Source organism: Nothobranchius furzeri, chromosome 9 (genome assembly GCF_043380555.1).
Source record: "Nothobranchius furzeri strain GRZ-AD chromosome 9, NfurGRZ-RIMD1, whole genome shotgun sequence".
NCBI lineage: Eukaryota > Metazoa > Chordata > Actinopteri > Cyprinodontiformes > Nothobranchiidae > Nothobranchius > Nothobranchius furzeri.
In genome coordinates this window covers 54,115,885-54,137,725 of record NC_091749.1, presented here as the reverse complement: position 1 = coordinate 54,137,725, position 21,841 = coordinate 54,115,885, and the positions used below count along the sequence as shown (strand labels likewise).

The 21,841-nt window shown below is 43.3% G+C and overlaps 3 protein-coding genes and 1 long non-coding RNA gene across 5 annotated transcripts; 2 read left to right on the top strand and 2 right to left on the bottom strand.

The window, feature by feature from the left end:
• Nucleotides 1–762: 762 nt before the first annotated feature.
• On the top strand, nt 763–2,835 carry LOC139071680 (spectrin alpha chain, non-erythrocytic 1-like). Of its 2 annotated transcripts, none has more exons than XM_070554530.1 (6): nt 763–1,001; nt 1,072–1,289; nt 1,374–1,478; nt 1,563–1,667; nt 1,743–1,775; nt 2,708–2,835. In XM_070554530.1, the coding sequence occupies exons 1-3, from the start codon at nt 992–994 to the stop codon at nt 1,407–1,409; spliced, it is 264 nt and encodes an 87-aa protein (XP_070410631.1). In that variant the 5' UTR covers nt 763–991; the 3' UTR covers nt 1,410–1,478; nt 1,563–1,667; nt 1,743–1,775; nt 2,708–2,835. The 2 variants fall into 2 exon arrangements, with proteins under 2 accessions (XP_070410631.1, XP_070410630.1); XM_070554529.1 differs by lacking the exon at nt 2,708–2,835 and adding an exon at nt 1,848–2,079.
• A 1,488-nt stretch (nt 2,836–4,323) lies between these two features.
• Nucleotides 4,324–5,671, bottom strand: LOC139071681 (uncharacterized). The gene is made up of 3 exons (XR_011521521.1): nt 5,569–5,671; nt 4,596–4,659; nt 4,324–4,509 (listed from the first exon to the last, which is right to left on the bottom strand). It is a non-coding gene; the product is annotated as an uncharacterized lncRNA (long non-coding RNA).
• A 3,553-nt stretch (nt 5,672–9,224) lies between these two features.
• Nucleotides 9,225–16,001, bottom strand: ppm1g (protein phosphatase, Mg2+/Mn2+ dependent, 1G). Its single transcript, XM_015953819.3, has 14 exons — nt 15,865–16,001; nt 15,461–15,597; nt 14,290–14,359; nt 14,133–14,218; nt 13,873–14,002; nt 13,574–13,685; nt 13,261–13,466; nt 12,959–13,137; nt 12,724–12,852; nt 12,539–12,641; nt 11,903–12,034; nt 9,925–10,054; nt 9,613–9,712; nt 9,225–9,542 (listed from the first exon to the last, which is right to left on the bottom strand). Exons 2-14 carry the CDS (start codon nt 15,569–15,571, stop codon nt 9,330–9,332), a joined length of 1,701 nt encoding a protein of 566 aa, XP_015809305.1. The 5' UTR covers nt 15,572–15,597; nt 15,865–16,001; the 3' UTR covers nt 9,225–9,329.
• A 785-nt stretch (nt 16,002–16,786) lies between these two features.
• mis12 (MIS12 kinetochore complex component) lies at nt 16,787–20,157 on the top strand. Its single transcript, XM_015953818.3, has 2 exons — nt 16,787–17,236; nt 19,004–20,157. Exons 1-2 carry the CDS (start codon nt 16,817–16,819, stop codon nt 19,277–19,279), a joined length of 696 nt encoding a protein of 231 aa, XP_015809304.3. The 5' UTR covers nt 16,787–16,816; the 3' UTR covers nt 19,280–20,157.
• The last annotated feature ends 1,684 nt before the right edge of the window (nt 20,158–21,841 follow it).

Sequence of the window (21,841 nt, the reverse complement as noted above, 5' to 3'; positions counted from 1 at the left end):
GCTGCGGGCTGACCGCTCGTGGAACTCGGAGACAGATCTGACCGGAGAAATACTGCAGCTCGTTGAGAAGTCTATAGGGCATACAGCGTTTCCCTTAAATCCCACTGCCACGCCGACAAGATCCCAAGTTTCTTTGTTTTTGTTGGCGCTGTTTACCGAAGAAGCAGCGGGAATACCAGCAAGTTTCATCAGACTCGTAAATTTAGTTTTTGCAGGGGACCCCCTGTATTTTACTGCTCCCTCCTGCAGTCTTCCCCTATTAAAATTTAAAATGTGTAACTTCATGTATTGTGATGAATGACTACTATTCATGTTAACTAAAACGTTAGGTATTTAGGGGGAAAAAACAAAATAATAAACATTATACAGATGTCAAATAAATCAAACTGTAATTAAACTATATATTTTCAAAGTCTTGATTCTGGATAAAATCCAACAACATATGCTTTATAAATAAACACTACGCATGGCTTTTACACACACACACACACGTTACATTGTGATTTCTTAGTAAATATTCTATTTGGCGAGAGATAAACTTTATTGTATTTATCCTAGTGAATCTATAATTAAACGGGTAAACTAGTAGTAGCACATCCAACATCAAAGAAAGTAAAATGTTATTATCAGGAGAGGGAGAATGATTAAGTGGTTAGCAGCAGTGTGCTAGACGATGACCCCCTCCATGAGGCCACCACAGCTCAGCAGAACATCATTGTAGCTTCTTCTGGGGAGAAAAACACTTACAGAAAAAATAAAGTTAACAGCTGAAATAGCAGGAAATAATACAGTTAAAGAGCAGATTGTAGAAGAAAGAAACCCCTAGGTTAAACTGGTCTGTCTACTGCATAATGCTGAACTCTAACATGTGTCCTCAGGGAAGGACCTGATTGGTGTCCAGAACCTGCTGAAGAAGCACGAGGCTCTGCAGGCTGAGATCACAGGTCATGAACCTCGCATCAAGGCTGTCACCCAGAAAGGAGAGACCATAATGGAGGAAGGTAGAGCAGGTCTGGTCCTGACATGTTTCTGAGGTGTCTGCAGGTTCTGGCTCACTTTGTTTGGGTCCAGGTCACTTCGCTGGTTCAGAACCCTCGGCCCGTCAGAACATTCTTATCCACCACGTTCTAACACCAGACCTGTTAACCCAACAGCAACAAGTGGCTCCAACTGACGATGAGACCGGGAAGGAGCTGGTTCTGGCTCTGTACGACTACCAGGAGAAGAGTCCTGGAGAGGTCACCATGAAGAAGGGCGACATCCTCACGCTGCTCAACAGCACCAACAAGGTTCGTATGCCCTTCACAGCCGAGGAACGACCTCCAGCTCAGAGCGAACATCTCCACACCTGCTTTGTGTTTGTGTGACTTTAGGTTGTTTTACTTGAACTCGCGTCTTTAGCTGAATGAGGATGGAGAGACGGGTCGGACCTGGAGCAGGTCGAGGTCTTGCAGAAGAAGTTTGACGACTTCCAGAAGGTCGGACTTTTCCTCCTCTCCGTCTTCCAGCAGCAGCTGTCAGATCAGCTCAGGTGATAATCAGCAGGTGCTTTTGTCCTGCAGGACCTGAAGGCCAACGAGTCCCGCCTGAGGGACATCAACAAGGTGGCATCTGAACTGGAGTCAGAAGGTCTGATGGCTGAGGAGGCTCCTATGGTTCAGGCTCAGGTGAGCGTCACCTGTCTGCAGCAGCTGGTCCCTCTCACTTCCTGGTTTGTTAACTCTGCTCGTCTCTGTTTGTAGCAACAAGAACATCTGGGTTCTGCTCCTGGAAAGGTGCATGTTGTCCTCCGCCTCCACCAGAACCAGACGTGGTGTTTTTGTTACCACTCATTTGTTTGTTTATAGGATGAAGCCGTCTCTAACCCCGGCTTTCCACAGGAGTCGTCAGCAGCACGTTACTGCAGCAGCACGTCATAGCTGCTGATAGGAACCGCTGTGGTCAACAGAACCTTTTCCACCGGAGCCGTCAGCAGCGCGAGTCGGCCACGTCTCAGGAGCAGCATGTCGCGGCCTTTACGCGCCGGTTCTATTTTCTACGCGCGACGCCTCTGAAACGGGTCAAGTTCGACATTTTTGGGGAAGGAAAGACAGGAAATCGGACGCGGAAATTGAGAGAAGCTACCGAGATTTTCAGAATAAAGAACGTACTGCCTTCCGGTTGCTTTACTTTTAAAAAAGGTTACTAACTGTGCATCCCCGTGAGAAGTTATCACCTAGCTAGCGGTCTCCTTTGTTTTTCAGGTCCGTATTGGCGATTATAAAACGGACAGAACATAAAACACAAACCATGTTGTAGTTTTGTCCTGCTTGTTGTTGTGTTTACTGACGAAGTCACTCGAGTGACTTCGTGCTCGGTCGGTGACAGCTGCTCCCCTGCTGCTTCGCGTCTCGTGGGAAGGGCCAAGCAGCAGCTTACGTGAGCAAGACGTGCTGCTGCAGTAACGTGCTGCTGACGGCTCCCGTGGAAACCCGGGGTAACACGGCGTCACCCTAGAAGGTGAGTTCATTCAGCTGATCAGAGGTCACCTCTGATGGCCGCAGTCACGGCCGACCGTGCTGAAATCACACAGGAATTCAGGTGACCCGGCAGGCACCAGGTGCTGGTGAAAGTGGGGACATGTCAGCTGGTTGCCATGGCTACAGTTATCTTTATGCATCTGTATGACTGCTGACTGGTGTGTGTTTCCTGTGACCTTTGACCTCAGACCGTACGGTTGGGCGTTCAGACGACGGCTAACTTTAATTCCATCAAGGTAAGAGGAAGCTCTTCCCTTCCTGTCTGAGCGATCCGTCTCCAGGTTTCCTCGTCCGGCATCCAGCCCGCTGGCGTCCACCTTCATCTCACTGGGTTTGGTTTCTCTCCAGGAGCTGAACAACCGCTGGCGCTCGCTGCAACATGCTGGGCAGCGCCCATGAGGTGTAGCGCTTCCACAGGTACCCCGCACACTTATGCGCCGCTTACGGGTCAGTAGAGTTTGGACCCACACTCAGACGGAGTTCTGATGTCTTCTCAGAGACGCTGATGAGACCAAAGAGTGGATCGAGGAGAAGAACCAGGCCCTGAACACAGACAACTACTGCCACCACCTGGCCAGCGTTCAGGCTCTGCAGCGTGAACATGAAGGCTTTGAGCGTGACCTGGCAGCTCTGGGTGATAAGGTCCGCTTTCCTGATCGGTACCAGGACCCGAGTTGTCTCTGGAGACACGTTCTTCATGGTTCTGGTGACTCCACCCCAGCCGTTCCTGATCAGCGATCAGCGGGGTGCTTTCCTATTTAAGGTGGATGGAGGACACAATTTGACGCCAGAAGATTGCCTCAGTTTTGGTAGTAACCAGCCACTCGTGTTACCTCTAGTGTTCCTAGGATTAATGTTATGTCGTAGTGTTTTTGCTCTTATATTGGATTTACCATTCTTCAGGATTCCTGTCGACCTCATTGGATACTGACCTCTACTCCAGGATTTGGATATTCAACACACGGACCTTATCACCAGCCTCCATAACCCACCTCTCATCTCACCCGTTGCCCCATCCACCAGGACGCCCCGCTTCTCTCCACCTCTGCTCCCTCTCCTGCGCTTCCCCCGGCTCTCTACCTCTCCCTCCTCCAGCCAACCCATACACCCACCACAGTAAGTCTGCTGAACACCTCTGCCTGCCTACAATGGATTTTGAAACCAGAACCTAAGCTCACCTGTGTTCTCCCTCCTCCAGATGCTGAGCTGTTGTTGCAGTTCCAACCACAGACTTATCTGTGCACCTTAAGTTCCTCCTTATAAATAAATCATTTTTTCCATCAGTTTTTGGTCAGTGTTGTATTCTGCATGTCTTGGGTTAAGTACCTTCCTCCAAACATGACACTCCTCCTCAAAGAGCAAATCTGTTCAGCACATTCTGACAGACAGACCACCATTCTTCTGTCATGATGCTGTACAGGACATTTTTAGAGTTTTTCTTTTTAAAGATAAATAGGATTACATTTAAATAGCAATACTTTCACATTATCATTTTCCCACACTTCTGTATAACTGTATTTTGTTGTTTTTCAATAAAGAATGACAAACTATTTAAGTTTGGATTTGTTGCACACAAATATATATCTGTAAAAAATATCTACAAAGCTAATGTATACATAACAAGTATGATTGGGTTTTGCAATACGGCACTATTTTAGTAAGAGTTTTAAACCAAGTAAAGTTAGTAAAGAACACATTTCTATTGTCTGCTAAGAAACTGTTGGGATTTAAAATGGGCCTGTTGTACAAATAACTTGTAAATGATTATTCCTCACTTTTGTCTTAACCAAAGAAATTCCAGTAATTGAGCAAAAACATTTATTTTTAACACTACAGTTTATAAAACAGGGCGCAAAGTGTCGGCACATGTATGTATGTCGATGGTCCGCCCCAACCGAACCAGGAGACACAGACGTCAGGGAGGCCAAGGTTGTCTCTGCAGCTCTCTGGGCACCACGCCTCACTCAGCTGTCTCCAATGATCCAAATGGCTATGGAGAAAAAATAACAGGTTTGTCATAATTGTTTAAAGTACAAAACCATACATGAAGTGGTGAGACAGGTATGTGAAACTTACACTTGCTGCTTTGTGTAGCTGATGTTGGAGACACACAGGCTGCCATGGTGACATTTAAACAGATCTAACAAAAAAATAAAAATGAAAATTAAAAACTCCCAGACCTCATGTCATATTTACTAATCAGCTATGGATGATTTATTGTTTGGATCACAGTGAGTTACACTAATTCTAATATATTTTTATTTCTATTATACATACATACTTTTTAACTGTTATTTTCACGACTGTTATCAGGCTCTCTTGTTCTGGTTCTGATGATAATTCCGTGTCTTCCAGTAAGTTATCTTGTGCTTACTTCATCTGTAGAATGTCTCTTTACTTTTGGTAAATTGTACTGAGTCCAGAATAAAGACTAGTTGGCTGTACAAGATACAAACAAGTATAACATTTTGGAAATATATTAAATGTATTTACGCTGCTAATTTAGCTCGAATACTAATAACTGCAATATTTTCCGGACTATAACTCGCACTTTTTTACATTTTCTGGCAGGTCCTGCTACTTATACTCCGGAGCGACTTATATAACAAAATATGTAGGCTACACCGCGCTGCTGCGGGCCGACTCCAACCCACACAAGAATGAGTTCCCCTGTCCCGCTGGGAGGGTTTCAAACACCGCCAGCATCTATTAGAGCCTGTGGCGGGGTGCTGAGGGCCGGCTCCAGCCCAGGAATGAGCTCTCCTCGCCGGCCGGGAGGGTTTGAAACACCGCCATCCTCTCCTCTGCTGGCTGTTGTTCATTCTGTTATGGTTACCGGTGCTTGTGTTGCAATGTGAAACGCTTGGTCTCAGATTTTGTAAGAAAGATAATAAAATGTCCCCCCAAAATACGACTTAAATATATTTTCTCTTATTCATGATACATTTAATGGCTGGTGCGACTCAGGAGTGATAGCGCCGAAAAAAACTGTACTGAAAACTTGCTCAAAGCAAAATGTTTTCATTACGGAAATAAATTATAAACTTACCGATTTAAAACTTTTTTAATACAGGTACTTCTCACGAACAGGCGCAGAAAACCTCCACCTAAACTCCGTGTAAGGTTCAGGTCGATGGGTGTTCCAGTTAGCTCCGGTTGGGTTGAAGCTAGGTGGCTACATCCGTTAGCTCGGCTCCCACCTCCGCTTTAGCTTTGGGTTAGCCAGGGTTAGCTTCAGGTTAGCTCGTAGCTAGTTCGCCTGGGTGTCGTCACTCGAGCCCAGCCTTACAGCCACACCCTCAGCGCCTCCTCTCTTCCCTTTTATGGAATTGTCTGGGCTGGACGGAACCTGTGACACGGTCAAAATGGTGGTGGTGGCCACCTCCCATTATAGACAACAAACGTGTTATTGAAGCCAATGGAATCCGTTTGTCCAGTATATGTACAGTCTATGGGACTAGGCTTAAACTCCTCCACTTGAGGCAGAGTCTCATCCCGTCCTGGAGAAGGCATTCTACCCTTTTCCGATTCAAGATCATGGTCTAGAGGAGCTGATTCTCATCCCAGTTGCTTCACACTCAGCTGTGAACTGCCCCGAAGGCTGGAGATCATATTCTGATGAAGCCAAAAGGACCACATCATCTGCAAAAAGCAGAGACTTGATCCTAAGGCCACCAAAACGGATGCCCTCAACACCATGGATGTGCCTAGAAATCCTGTCCATAAAAGTTATGAACAGAATCAGTGACAGACGGTCGCATTGGCAAGCCCGACTTACTCTCGGCAATGCAGACCAAGCTCTGACACCAGTCATATAGGGACCTACCTAACAGTCCGTATCAGAGGGCCTGGTACCCCATACTCCCAGAGTACCCCCCACAGGGTACCCTGGAGGAGGCTGTCAAACGCCTTCTCCAAATCCACAATACACATGTAGATTGGTTGGGCAAACTCCCACACACCCTCCAGGGTCTATACCCCCTAAGGGTATGGACCTGGTCCAGTGTTACACAGCCAGGACAAAAACCACATTGTTCCTCCTGAATCCGAGGTTCGACAATCCGGCGGACCCTCCTCTCCAGAACCCCTGAATAGACTTTACCAGGGAGGCTCAGGAGTGTGATCCCCCGTTGTTGGAACACATCTTGCGGTCCTTCCTGCTTCCTCACAGGAAGACGTACCAATGGGATTGAAGAGGTTTTCAAAGTACTCCGCCCACCGATCTACAATTTCCCGAGTGGAGGTCAGCAGCACACTGTCACCTCACCACTATAAACAGTGTTGGTAGCCGTATGGAAGTCTTGCTCCATGGTCTCACCCAGTTGCTCCCACGGCCAGGTTTTTGCCTCCTTGGTCACCCAGGCTGCATTCCGCTTGGAATGCCAGTACCCATCAGCTGACTCTGGAGTCCCACAGTCCAAAAAGACCCAATAAGACACTTTCTTCAGCTTGACGGCATCTCTACCCATCTGTCTACCAGAGGGTTTCCACCACGACCATGCGGCTGCAGCTCCAGTCAACCGCCTTGACAATGGAAGCACGAAACATGGTCCACTCTGACTCATTGTCTGCTGCCTGCCCAGGAATATTTTGTAAGTTCTGTCGGAGGTGGGAATTCAATCTTCTTCTGACAGGAGACTCTGCTAGATGTTCCCAGCAGACCCTCACAATACGTTTGGGATTGCAAGATCTGACCGGCATCCTCCCCCACCATCGAAGCCAACTCACCACCAGGTAGTGTGTGTCTGCTCGATCCCCAGTGAGTCGTGGCGGACGGCTGCTTATACTGAGCCAGGATCCTATGGAGGTTCCTTCCTGTTAAAAGGGACTTTTCCTCTCCACTGTTGCTAAATGCTTGCTTAGTATGAGGATTGCTGTAAAGTCGCGGACACTAGTCAGTGACTTGATGCAATTGGCTGGGTTCCTTATAGGAAACATTTTACTGATTGGCTTAATGAACTGACCTGAATTGGAATGTTTACTGTGTGAAGTGCCTTGAGACGACTCTTGTCATGATTTGGCGCTATATGAAAAAACTTGAATTTAATAGTGGTTAGTAGATAGCTCTGCCCCTCTCTTCACTCGAGTGTCCAAAACATGCAGCCGCAGATCAGATGAGACAAAGTCGATCATTGAGCTGCAGCCTAAGATATCCTGGTTCCAAGAGCACATAGGGACATCTTTATGTCTGAACATGGTGTTCATTATGGACAATCCATGACGAGCACAAAAGTCCAAATTCAGATCAGAGGGGCCGTTCCTCCACACCACATCTCTCCAGGTCTCACGGTCACTGCCCAAATGTGCGTCTAGTTCCTGTCAAAAGCATGGCTGCCGAGTTCCGAACAAGTTGGAGTTGTGCAACCGTGTGTAGTGATGCTAGGGTCATTTTAGGATGGTGTTGGGGATCATACCTTAGAATAGAAAAAACACACGAGGCATCCAATTACTTAAAAAATGTATTTGTATTTACTTACATACTGGTGTCAAAAGATTATGCACCAAAATGTCACACTGACTCACAATTACAAAGAAAAAGCTTTTTCTTTTTCCTCTATTACAAGTATTGAGAAGAACCTATGTACAGAAAAGAGGGTACGCTGACAAAGTACACTAGAAACGTAGTCAATGATTTCATTCAGGCTTCTGCAAAAAAACAAAAAGGAAATCCAAGACTTAAACTTTCTTTAAATTGAGAAAAGACCTTTGCAGATTGAGTCTACAGTCCAGCATCGAGATGTTTTCTGAATGTGCTTTAAGAAATAAAAACTTAAAAATGCCAACAGGACTGGTTTATCAAAACAAGGAAAATTAGACAGCCGAGTGGAAAATGATCACTTAAAATTCATGTCCTGAAGAAGAAAGCTGATAGGGCTGGAGGAAAGTCCTGGTTATCTTCCTGCCATCATATCTTTCATGTGAGAAAAATAAAAAACAAGCAACATTTTCTTCATTAGAAAGTCTCAAAATGTCATTGTGACAAATCAGGAATGAAAAAAGGCATAAATGTAAATGGAGACAGAGATGGAGGAAAATATTCTAAACTGTGACAGGACACTAAATGGAAAATGTAAATTACATAAACTAAGAGAAATAATCCGCTCCTCTATTGGCAAATGGGTAAAGTCCAAATGACCCACAACTGGTCCTCAACATCAGAGAACCCGAAACACGGTACCAACACTCAGAGCAACAGACTCATCCTCACTGCATCATTTAGTCTTGAGTTACACAGGACCATGATGCTTGTTCACTCACTCATTCATTCACCTATGGCCGTAACCCTCATCAACACGTCTTATAGAGCACAGGAACGAAGGCCATGTAGGTTTCACACCGTCAACAACTAACCATCTTCAAGCTTTACCCAAACAAGCAGAAGCTGCCAGGTGGAAACAGATGTTCTAACGGTGCGAAGCTGCAGAAAGAGGGAGGCGGTTTAGAGACGAACACGGCGATCTCTGAACCGGTTCCTCCTGCAGCCGCGAGACACAAATAACAGAAATTGCAGCGAGGCAGGAGTGGAAAGCTCGCCTCGTTATAATTCAGAACTAAAAGTGTTCGACTTCCTTCCAGCTGGACAAACTGGGATAACCTTCACTGGGTGTGTCACTGTGAGAATCCATCAAGAACACAAAATCTATACAGATGATCTGAGTTCAGCTGATCTGATATCTGGTCTCTGACGTCTGCTTCAGGGTGGGATTATCTTTGTGAGGTAAGGATTTTGTTTTTATACAGAATGCGTCTCTGGTCGATCGGCGGTAGTGTGGGACCAGTTGCTCCCTCCGGGATCCTTTTGCTCCTCCTTTATTCAGTTTTTGCCTTTTTGCTGTCGTTCTCTTTCTCGTTCTCCCCCGTCTCAGTCTCTCCTGCCTTATCCCCCTCCTCCTCCTGGTGCTTCCTCTTCTTTGTGCCATCTGACTGAGAGGGGTGTGGCCTGAGTGTGATAATGATGCAAGTCATGTTGTCACATCCTGTCCCGTCTCCAGATGAGTCAGGCGCCAAACAGTGGTCCAACAGCTGGAAACCATGAATGAGGATTTAGAGTCGACCCGAGACTACGAGGGAGAAATCGGAGCCGTTTTCTTACCTCCTCCACTATGGATGAGAGGGCTCGGACTTTACCGTCTCGGTCTGGTTTGATCCTCTCACTGATGAAGTCCACCACCTCCTGACTGCTTAATACATTCCTGTCGCCACATTTACAGAAACAACACTTTTAACAGGTGTTATATCATGTTTATTGTATACATCCACGACAACAGTATAATGGGGTTAGCTTCCATCCTTTACGGAGCATTTAGTTTCTTTAACCTCGCCCCAACGCAACATCAAGTGACAATAATCACTCACCAAAAAACAAAAACTCTATTAAAACGCGCTTAGACAGATTTATACTGACCAGATGCCATCACAGGCAATGACCATGAAGTCGTGATCCTCATTCAGAGTCAGAACTTTCACATCGGGCATGGCAGAAATCATCTGCTCCTCCGGTGGCAAAGACTTGTTCCTTTTATAGAAGTGGTCACCTGAGAGGAAAGTTCACAAGAAAAAAGTTAGTCATTGTAAAGCCCAATTCATAGTTCTCCAACAGCTCCGCGAGGGAGAGGTGTACACGCATTGACAGACGTTTTGCTGCCAGACTTCTCTGTCTGCTGGGGAGTGTTGCAAAACAATTCCCCACTTGGACAACAGATGGCGTAGTGCTGCTGAGGTATCCTGCCACCATTACAGTCTAGGGTTGTCACGGTGTGAAAATTTAACCTCACGGTTATTGTGACCAAAATTATCACGGTTTTCGGTATTATCGCGGTATTTTTTTTAAACGTGCTACATTTTCACAATTAAATAAACCCTGTATGTCAGGAAATATTGTCCTCAGTTTGTGTCTAAATTTTGCCTAAAATGTGTTTGTAGGAGCCATTGTTTTGGTTTAGATTATATTATGGTCTAAGTTTATTTTGACAATGTTTTATGTACATTTCAGTTTATTGCACTGTGGTTTGTATTTCCTTTAACCACTGGTGGCACTGCGGAGCCTATAAAGGTGTTGAGGTGGCAGTGCATTGGCGTTTTCTGGGTGACGTCACACGGTTTTTACCGCTTCGTTTGGTTTCATATGCCACATCTAATTTGCCGTTATAATTTTCATCATTTACATAAACCTGGACAAGAAACAGCCATTCTGGACCCAGCTTGCGATCGTCAACATATTCAATAAATGGGACAATAAACCCATACCCGCTTTCTGCCTGGACAATATTGTTGAAGCGAGTCATTGCCTCCACCCGCACCCAAGGGTGACTAAAAGTGGGACTTGATAGTCACTACAGTGTTATTTTGTAATTATGTTGTTTATTTGTTTACATTTTTTCCCTTTAGTCTTTAAAATACCAATATTTGCCCATAACTTCTTATTTTTTGTCTGTTTGATGTCATCATTTAAAAATATTAGATCAGATGATACTCAGTACTCAAGTAACCTTCTAATCAGATACTTTTTTACCCTTACTTGAGTAATCCCTATATCAGGAAAATATTGTCCTCGGTTTGTGTCCTTCCAGTGAGCTTTGCAGATGTGGGAAAATGTCATCAGGCAGTAATCATTGTTGAATTCATAATTATTCTCGGAGAGACCAACTCTTATCTGCCCCTGGGAGCCCCGTAATGCATAGTGTCATTTCAACATGGGGGTGTCCGCGACACGGTTTATATGCAGGTAGCGGCGCTGCGGCTGCTTTATATAGCGACTCGTTGCATTCTCCCTCGACCCAAATCCTCGGATCACGCATTTTAGCTAAATCGCTAACGTTAGCTTGCCTTGCGTTGACTGTAGAGTTGTGGGTGATGGTCACGCAGATGTGTCATGAGATTTGAAGCGTTGCTGCCTTTCACAGACACTTTTTCTGCACGTGCTGCAAACAGGATAGCCGTCTTCTATCAACTCCCTCGGCATTCTTCAAATATCTAAAAGATGCCCGTACTTCCCACTTTGTCTTCTTTGAGGGATAATAAATGTCCTCCTGAGCGCTGCCATCTACTCCTTTGGCCATTATTTCAGCTTTGGCTTCAAGAAAGTTTTGGTTGTTAACAACAAAGTGCGCATGTGCCGCCGGCAACTTCAGCCGATGATACGGTGGCTGGTAAGGGTCACTGCGCCGACACCGCAGCCACGGTAAACCCACCGAGATAATAGTTTTTTTTTTTAAAACAAGACGGTTATTATTATTGTCAACTTTTTTACCGGGGTTTACCGCTACACAGGTTACCGTGACAACCCTATTACAGTCATGTACCGACGCACACGGAGAAGTATAAATTAGGCTTAATGCATTCGAGTGTGCTGCAGGTGCATCTATGATGCTTAGGTCACCAACCGATGGCTCTGGAGAGATTCAGTCCACCGTTCACTCGCCCATCCATGGTCACTTTGCCTCCAGCGTTTTTGATGCGAGCCAGTTCCAGCTCGTCCTCTGGCTTGTGGTCATAAGACATGTCCACAGCTTTGCCTGCAGCAGCAGAGACAGAAAGCTGCATTTCAGACAAAATAACTGAAACCATCAACTATTTAGCTGCTGTTTTACAGCAGGAATATTGTGCAGGATCACAGCATCACTAGTGGCTGAATCAATCTGATAGCATCTAAAAAAGTTCAAAGCCAAATTCTCTAAGAACCAATGAGCTGGCAGTGGTGTAGGTCTGCATCACAAAGGCATGGGTCTCTACATGTCTGCTTAGTTAAAAACATTTTGTAACTCAGCATATGCGATAAATATTACTAGGGATGTCTGGACCAAGTGCTATGCTGCCGATCACATGGATACCACCTTGATTTCGAAGGAAAAAAGTGTGCTTTTACTTAAGTTAATTTTAATGAGGAAATAAATACTTAATAACTTTTATCACAAAGCAACAACTATTCAGAATTCAGAAAACACAGATGACGTACTTTTCCCAGGAAGTTGGCTGATAATGATCGGTGACCGATCGTTCAAAACAACACTAAAACTGACCTTTTTCAGAGACGACGCAGCGAGAATCACCAGCGTTTGCTACGATCAGCTGCTTCCCTCGGATCAGAGCTACAACAGCCGTGGTGCCGCTGTCTGAGCCGGGCTGTGGACACAAACACGACAGGTGAGACATTTTATTTCAGAGTTTTGTGCATTTTGACTGAAAATATCTAAATTCTACAAACCTCCTCTTTTCCTTCCATTCCAGGTAAACACATCTCCCCCTCTTCTTCGTCCTCAGAGTCCTCTTCTCCCTCCTCTGTGTCCTCTTCCTCTAATTCACTGCTGTCCCCCTCTTCCTCGTCACTGCCATCCTGGTGAAGAAGAGTAAGATAAACATCCTTGTAAAGAAAAGCTCAACGTTAATCCGCATGAACTTTTGGAGCCCGACAACGCCTTGTCCTGATGATCTCTTCTCACCTCTTCATCGCTGCCCTCCTCCTCCTCTCCTTCCTCAGACTCTTCACTGTCATCAAAGAACCTGGACTTGGTGTCTGCTGCAGCCTTGGAGGACAGAGAAGAGCAGGAAGGCCCTGCGTCTCCTTCAGCCTTCCCGGCCTTTTCCTCCCCATTAGAGCTTCCTGACTCTCCACCTTCACCTACAGAAGGGAAAAACAAAATAAAACCAATGGAAGATAAAAAAAAAACAACTTAAGGGGGAATAACACCAATTCCAAGCCAACATTGATATTTATAGATATCATGAAGGTCATTTTCTGTACCTGAGCTGCTCCCTTCACCTCCTGTTGCTCTCCGACAGGCTCGCAGCTTGGACCCACACGATGCTCCCGCTCCCTCCTTAACCTTCCCATTGCTCCCCTCCTCCCCCACATCTCCATTCACTTCTTCTTTCTTCTGTCCTCCAGCATCTTCTCCTTTCTCTCCAGAGTTCTCAGCTTTTGAGCAGGGAGCCTTCTTAGCTGCCCCACTAAAGAAAAAAAAAAAAAGGTATTAAATAAAACTATAGAAATCAGAAATGCCCTTTCCACAGTGCTGTTAACGCTTTTAATAAAAATTCAAAGTTTAATGGTTTACCCATGAGCTGCGAGGTTTTTGATGGCGTTGAGGTTCTGGCCGTAGCGTACCAGCAGCTCCTCTATGGTCATGGTGGCCTCCTCGTGGAGCAAAGCTGCCTCTTCTGTGTCCACTGAGACAAGAACGAAAGACTGACTCACAAGAGATCATAATGAAAATGTGATTTAATCTAGCAAATAATTTGTTATACCCAGTTTTTTTTATCTCATTGCACGTAGGATCAGATTTCTGTGATTATACAAAGAATTGTGTTGCACAAATGTTACAACCAAACTTTAATAAACTGGGGGAACCCTTACAGTCATCCTCCTCTGCCACCTTCTCAGCTGGTGGCTCTTCAGTAGGGCGCCCAGAAATCTGTACCAGCTCCTTGATGACCTCCTCTGTGGTCATCCTGGAGTCGATGGCCAAGAATGCGTCTTCTAGTGCCTGAAAAAGCATCAACATGTCAGTTCCACGGGAAACAGAATGGCTAAACGAGTCACATTAAAACAAGAAGCCACATCACAGTCAAGCACAACACATAACTGTGTCCAACTGGCCACACACAACGTCTCACCTTTTGTAGTTTCCCATCTTTATACGCCTTTTGCTCTTTGATGATATCAGGAAGGTACTTTGAACAGTACAGAGCGACCTCTTCACCTAAGTAAAATAAATTTGTTGTAATAAAAACACTTGCTTCTCTAAAATTGTCACTTTAAGGTGCAATTTACCTCCATGTCCATCGTACACAGAAAACATTGCTGTGTCCTCGTCAAACTCTGGAATGCAGTTGTGAGCATCCTGTGACGCAGAAATCAGAGCTATAAAACGCTAAATTAAAGAGTAACTACTGGGATAAGAAAAGGCCTGTCATAAGATTAGATAAGAGTGTCTAATTTCCTCATCAGTGGCAACAGAGGCAAAACAGTTCACACTTGCCTGTAATGTGTTTGTGACATAATTACAAGCAAAAAGCTCAAAGTATAAACATGAAAATGCTATTTAAGTCCTAAAAATATGAACAAGCCACAAATCCTTGCATTAGTTGCGCTACAGTAATTAGAAAACGTTCCTATTAACACGACTGAAGCTTTCCATGAAATGTTACTTGAACAAACATGGCATGGATGTGTATACACCCCGAAAGTGAGAAGTAATTGTAAGCTGTCATAAATATTTAAGGGTAAGATGGTAAATTCAGGGCTGTCCTCGTGTGTTTGGATTAACCAGAGCAAAAGGTGCAGGGTAATACCTGGCACTACCACGGTATATTTGCTGTGTGCAAACAACCAGAATTTAGGTAAATTTAAGTGGATGTAGCTGCAGCTGATGCTTAGAAATGGTGGTTTGGGGATTTATTTGAGAATAATCTGCTCATTAAAAACAAACCAACCTTTTGAAATTTCTTTTACTATTTTAACAAGTGTGTGGTAAGAACACTAGATAGTATTTGCAACTTAATCACATTTTTAGAGGTGGCAGTGATCCACAATACTATAGTAGCTTTTTTTAAGTGATTTAAATTCAAAGTTAAATCTGGAGCGGTGTATGGCACGTGATCATTTCTCACATAAAACAGGTGTTTACAGAGGATTCACCAACATTTCAGGGACATTTCTATGCGTGGCTGCTCATAAAATAAGTAAAATTATTTTAAAAATAAATGAGGACTGGAAATAATAATCTTCTTCATATTACGTTCATTAGACATGATAATATGATCCTATGGGGTGATTATGTTATCTTTAATAATGTGGATGCAGTCTGTAATCAAAATGTTAAATACTAGAGAAAAAACGTGGAAGTATTTGCAGATTTAAATGGTTTTCTCTGATGAAGTCGTTATTTTAAAGCGAGACTATTTCATTAATGAATCAATCGTAGGCATCGCGGCTGCCTCACCTCCATGGAGACCCTCCAGCCCTGCATGGCAGAGAAGCCGAAGCTCATGTTGCTGTTGCCGCCATCGGAGGAGGTCTTGGTGGTATTTGGTTGCGACAGATATGCCCCCATGGTTCTCGTTTACAGTGGCTTTCCGGCTAAAGAGAACACAAAATCACATGTTAGATCACTTTAAGCCAACGCCTTTCACTGAATGGTCTCGTTTTTTATCCATTTGCTGTAGTAACGGTTGCTAACTAGCTAACGTTAGCAACAGCACAACAAAAAGTAAAAGCATCGTCAGCTAGCTGGTGTCTCGGTGCTAACAGGAGCCAAACCGGCTAAACTTCCAGCGGTAACCTCTGCCCCCGACAAGCTGAGCTACAGTAAGCGCGCTTAACTCTCTCCACCGACGGTACGCTTACCTTTTCCGACAGAGAGAGATTGGTTCATAAAAGGTACAGAATACAGATTTACATAGAAATTAGTACACGTGTAGACGGAAAAGCCGCTGTCTTTCCTCCTCCTACTGCTGCGACTTTTGCTCACTCTTCTTTTGCGTACACGGGTGGTTGATAAAACCAGTTTACGTGTAATCTATTGCCATCTACTGGGCAAAAATAGAAACTACAATTGAAGCTGACTACGGAAGTAGATAGAGAGCGTTTACAAAAGAAATATGCATTTTAGACATTTTTTATCATTAAAGTTAGTTGAAAATCAGGTTGAGATATGATCCTAGTTCAACCTGATTTTCTACTAACTTCAATGAGAAAAATGTCTAACTCATGATCACAAGTTTACAGTCACATTTTTTTATTTCTGAAATAATCTGTATTAACTTTCAACATCAAAAGGACAAACAACAGACTATATAAAAATAACATTTCTGTTATACATTCAGTTAGAATACAATTGAAATATCCCTTATTTTCACACAGTGGTGAAATTAAGGTGAATCCGAAGCAAGTTATTGCATTTAAATGTAAATTTAAATGTATGCAAATATATTCTAACTAGAGGAGCTTACCATTAATGCGCATCGGTACTGCAGCAGCTTTGTGAATACATCGGGTGCATTTTCCAAGATGTTTCACCCCTCTGCATCCTCATTGGTTTGTATTGCCCTGGTGAGTGTGTGTGTTTTTAAATACTGCAAACAAACAAACAAACAAACAAACAAACAAACAAACAAACAAACAAACAAACAAACAAACACATACATGTTTTGTGTCTTTACCATCGACATATATATACGCTTTACTAAACCAACATTTTATGCAGTTTGTTTTCTTCCCAGTAGGTGGCAGTAGTCCAGTGTTTTCTATTAATTTTTTCTCCGTAGAAGAAGAAAAAAAACCAAACTGTGTTTTCAACATGGCGCGGGAAACCTGTGCTGAAACGGACATGGAAACCAACGGAACAGCGGAGGAGGAAACAAATTGTTTCTCTTCGTCGTCTTTAAAACTTTATGAGGCCCAGTTTTTCGGCTTCACCCCGCAGACCTGCATGTTGCGGATCTACAGCGCCTTCCACGACAGCCTGAACGACATTGTTCCAGTAGTGGAGGAGGTTTGTGTCAGGAAGTTGAGGAAAGGCCAGTCGGCCAAGGGTGAGGAGCAGCTCCGGTCCCAGGCCAGAGAGTGTAGCCGCCGGCTGCAGCAGTTCATGGAGAAGCGCTTTAAACAGCTGTCAGAACGGATGGAGGCGCTGCTCGTGAGCCGGTGCTTCACCGTTCCGCCAAATGTCCTCCTGCCTGAGGACCAGTGCCACAAGAAATACCCTCAAGACATCCAGGTGAATAGCTCCAGAGCTGTTTGTCTGAAACTATTGACTTCTATCAGTAAAGGCATGCATGTTTATGTTTATGTGTTTATGTTTATTCATTTAGCAGACGCTTTTATCCAAAGGGACTTACAATTTTATAACCTATAGGGCATGTGTGATGTGTGCATGCATGTTTGTTATTGCTTGTCGGGAATGTGCTGCAACGTGAAGCTGCCAGTTTGTCACCTCGAATAATTTATGCTTCACCCAGCATGCACCATGGGTGGATTTAAAAACTTAAATTATCCTGGGGCACAGTGCGCAAAGAGAACGCAGATTCGCTGCTGCTGGCGTGAATCTGCAGCCGTGCCCTTCTTGACGGGTCGTCCCGAAGGTCCGCTCACCTGTTCACCGCTCAGACGTCACGATCTTCTACCTGCCTAGATCATCCAACTGTAACCTGTTTCTGATCATTTCTTTAGTCCCGCTGTAACACTGGTTGCATCAGTCTCAGACGTCATGGGCGCTCAGGTGTTATTAGAACTGTGTGTGTTTACCACCCAGCTTCAGCTCTTCTGTGTTTGGGTCTGACCCAAGTTAGTAAATGTAAGTCCTCCATCAGTTTTTTGCCTCTTCTAGTGTCATTTTAAAGGATTTTATTTATTTATTTAACCATTACTAGATTACCAGCAACAGAAATGTTACTAAAAACACACAATCACGTGAAGCTGGAAAAATTAGAATACTGTGCAAAATGACATTTATTTCAGTAATTTAACTAGACTGAAAGACCATTTAAAGGCTCAGGAACCTTTACAGGTGTTTCTATTTGCAATTATGAATTTTAGCTGATTGGGGTCTTGTTAAATGTCACTGTGTGACATTTTAATAGACTGGTGTAATGTACCTGATTGTAGTTCCTCCTGTTAAGTGCCCATCTATTTTAATTATTCAGTTTTATATAAAAAAATATTGGACATGCATTTTATTATGTTACAGTCATTAGTCATTTATATTTCAGTATTGTAGTAATTTATAGTAAATTAAGTAAGTTTAATTAAGAGGGGAACCCATTTTTCTTCTATTCTTTATAACAAAATATTTATTTTTCTTGGTAATTAGTTATTTATAATCTTGTAACTTGGTAAGTAACTGACTTACTTTTTTGACAAAGTAATCAGTAACTATAACTAATTACTTTTTAAAAGTAACGTTCCCATCACTGCCAATGTACTGATACGTTCTGGCTCCTAATATGGGACTCACCCAGAAAACGTCTAGAAGGCCTGCTAGTTACTAGGCTTTTCTACCGGATACGTAGGTAATAACAAACTTATAAGCAGATGGCTAACGATTTGTCCAAATCCTAAAGATGACTGGATCTTTTTCATGAATTGATAAAAAAAAATTTGGTTGTCAATGAAAACTCACTTGTTCAAGCTGGCTTTTGTATGACGTTCTTCACCACTCTCTCTTTATTCTGCTCTCCCCACCTATTCCACCTTCCTCAGGATCCACTGATTTCCCTCTTTCCTATTCACTCTCTCTCTTCCTTAACGTTTTTTTAATCACAATTGTCAATTTTTTGCAAATTTCAAATTTATTTTAACCATTTTCTAAATTCTTTTTTATATTTTTACATTTGTTGTCTTTGTGAAGCGCCTCGTGATTTTTATCTTGAGAGGCGCTATAGAAATGATGTTTTCTTCTTCTTCTTCTTCTTCTTCTGCTGAGATGCTCCTTCTACCCAGTCACGGAGAACATCACCCATTTATAACATATCCCTTTTCTACTCAGGAGATTCTCAAGCTTGAATCGTCCATGGCGGACCTCCATGGAGCCTATGAAGCAGAGGTTTGTGCCAGACAGGCTCTGCTAGCTGAGCTGGAGGAGCAGAAGGAGGTGCAGAAGCAGATGGACGGGATCCTGGAGTGGGTCATGGAGCTCCGAGCAGCCTGGGTGAAGGATGGCAACGGAAACTTCCAGGAAAGTTTCCAGCTGGCAATGATGTCCATAAAGAAGCTGCAGGAGGCTGTTGAGCAGGTTCTGGTCTGCAGCAGAACTCTCAAGTGAGCTTATGTGTGAGGGGCTGATGTAAAAAATAAACCAGACGAGTCAATGTAAGAAATATGGAGAGTTTCTCCTTTCTATGGCTTTGTAATTGTTATGTGATTTGCTGTTTGTGGACACTTGTTTTTATTTGTGAACTTCACATTAAACACCCAGGTCTGGGAATGCAGACTTCTGTTATATCCAGCAGATGGCGATCTTTGCAGCCACATCTGGACTCAGTTTGGGAAAAGTACCCAGCTGGAAAGAAGAGGTTTGTCTAAAGTGATAAATGTGATAAACAGATACATTTAGCTTTTATTTGGTTATTTATGTTATCACAAATGAATATTATTAATATTTTACAGTTAAAATGATCATTAACTGGGGTGGTGACAATTTTCCCGTCATTCATTTTCAGTGTTTTCAGAGAAGCACATTTTTTGTTCACCTGTTAACTCTTTTTGTAAAATGCAAAAATATTTTCTTTCCAAATTAGTTAAAACAGCTATTTCATAATTCTTTTGTATTGTTTGTACTTCCACAGAACTGGTCCAACAGCGAGGTTAACTGTTTGAGCCTTGATGCTAATTTTGCAGAAGTTTAACCTTTTCAACTTTTGCCTTTAACTGATTATTTGACTCTATCAGAAAACTCTTCACCCTGAGCCTTTTTCAAAACTAACAAACTAAAGGCCTTCTTTGTTTATCTCTCGTTTCTTCATAGAAACAGGTTTGTTTAGGGTTTGTGTTCCAAAGAGGCCATGCACCAATTAACCTGGTATACTTTCTGACCAGTAGGGAGCAGCATGTATTTGTTCTCAGTTTCCTGCCCATCTTGTTTTCCCTGTGAACTGCCCCACCGTGGCTAATGTTAAAATAAATAAAATACACTTAATTTGATTTTTGCATTATTAATTATAAAGTATTTACATTTTAAACAAATGACCAGTTTGCACAAGCTTTAACTAAGAGATTCATCACTCACACTGAGGTATGATTTATTTTTGCTGCATGCAGGGTCTATTAGTATTTCTGAGCTCATGTTTATAATGCCAACAACAACACAAACAGACTGAGCGTAAACAGTCAACATTTGTTTCAGCGTTCTCTGCTGAGAGAAAGTTGGTCCAAATGGAGAGGTGTGAAAAACACTTTTTGTTTTCTTTCCCAGCAGAAACATTCATCTTGAGTTGGCCAACAGTACCCACTCCAGAGCAACCTACTCTAGAGTGGGTACTGTTGAGATAAACTCAAGATGAATGTCCAGTAATCGGAAGGTTGCAGGTTCGATCCCGGCTCCGACCAGAGATCTCTGCTTGTTGTATCCTTGGGCAAGACACTTAACTCTCCTTGCCTGCTGGTGGTGGTTGGAGGAACCGGTGGCGCCAGTGCTCGGCACTCCGTCAGTGCCCCCCAGGGCAGCTGTAGCCACCTCGTAGCTCATCTCCACCAGCGTGTGAAAGTGTGTGTGAATGGGTGAATGACTGATTGTGTTGTGAAGCACCTTGGGGGGTTGTAGAACCCTAAGAAGGCTCCATACAAATACAGACCATTTACTAGATTTAAACACATTTAAAGATTTATCCAGAAATAAACACGATTTAGAAGCTTCAGAGCAGGTATCATCACAATGTGAACTTTAGCCTAATTTAAAAGCATTAAACAACTCAGATTTGAATGAGTTTTATGGTACGAATGGTAAAAACAATGATTTTCTGTTTGTGTCAAACCCAATAAAATCACTGACAGGTAAAGGTGTGACCACCTTTTGTCTCCTGCTGTGATTAGTTCCACTCTGCGGCTGATTTCTCTTCCCTTGCATCTGGGGGGGAATCATTAGATTTATGACCATGAAGTCACTTACAAGAAGGAACGCTTACATCCTGGAAAAATTCTTCACTTGCCACTGGGTTATTAAGGAGTAATGCTGTTTCTGCTCACGAGCTGAGCTTCTGAATCCTTTTCTGCTTTTTAAAACCTCATCTTGTCTTGCCCTTTTGTTTTTCCTAAAATGACGTTTCCTTGGTTTGCACGCTTAAAATATTACATTTTCTAGTGAGGTCAAGACCACACTACCCGAGACTAATACTTCACCAAGATCAGAGAGAACAGACACAAGACCACATAAATCAAAGAAAACTTAAAACAAAAAATGTATTTTTTGAAGTTTGAACATTTTTTGTTAACATTCTTGAAAATTGGTCTTTCCTGCATGAAATCACACCTTAAATTAAATCAGACACAGTTGAACTAAAACTTGTGTCATGCAAAGCCTGAACATCATGGGATAAGACTTGTTGCTGAAGACCTGAAAGACCACGAAAGCGAAGATTTAAGGAGAGCTTGGTTACATTTTAGAAACATGCCTGACCTCCAGCATTCTGTGACCTAAACATGCACGGTGGGGTCTCATGATGATGCCTCCTCTACTGAAAACCCTCTCAAATGGTGCAGAGGATGCAGGAACTCACAGAACCTTCAGTGCCAAGTTGTGTGAATCTGTTTTGGTTTTTGTGCCAGAAGACCAGTGCATTATCAGTGCCAGTGTCCTGTATAGCATCAAAGTATTTGCTTATCTGTGTCC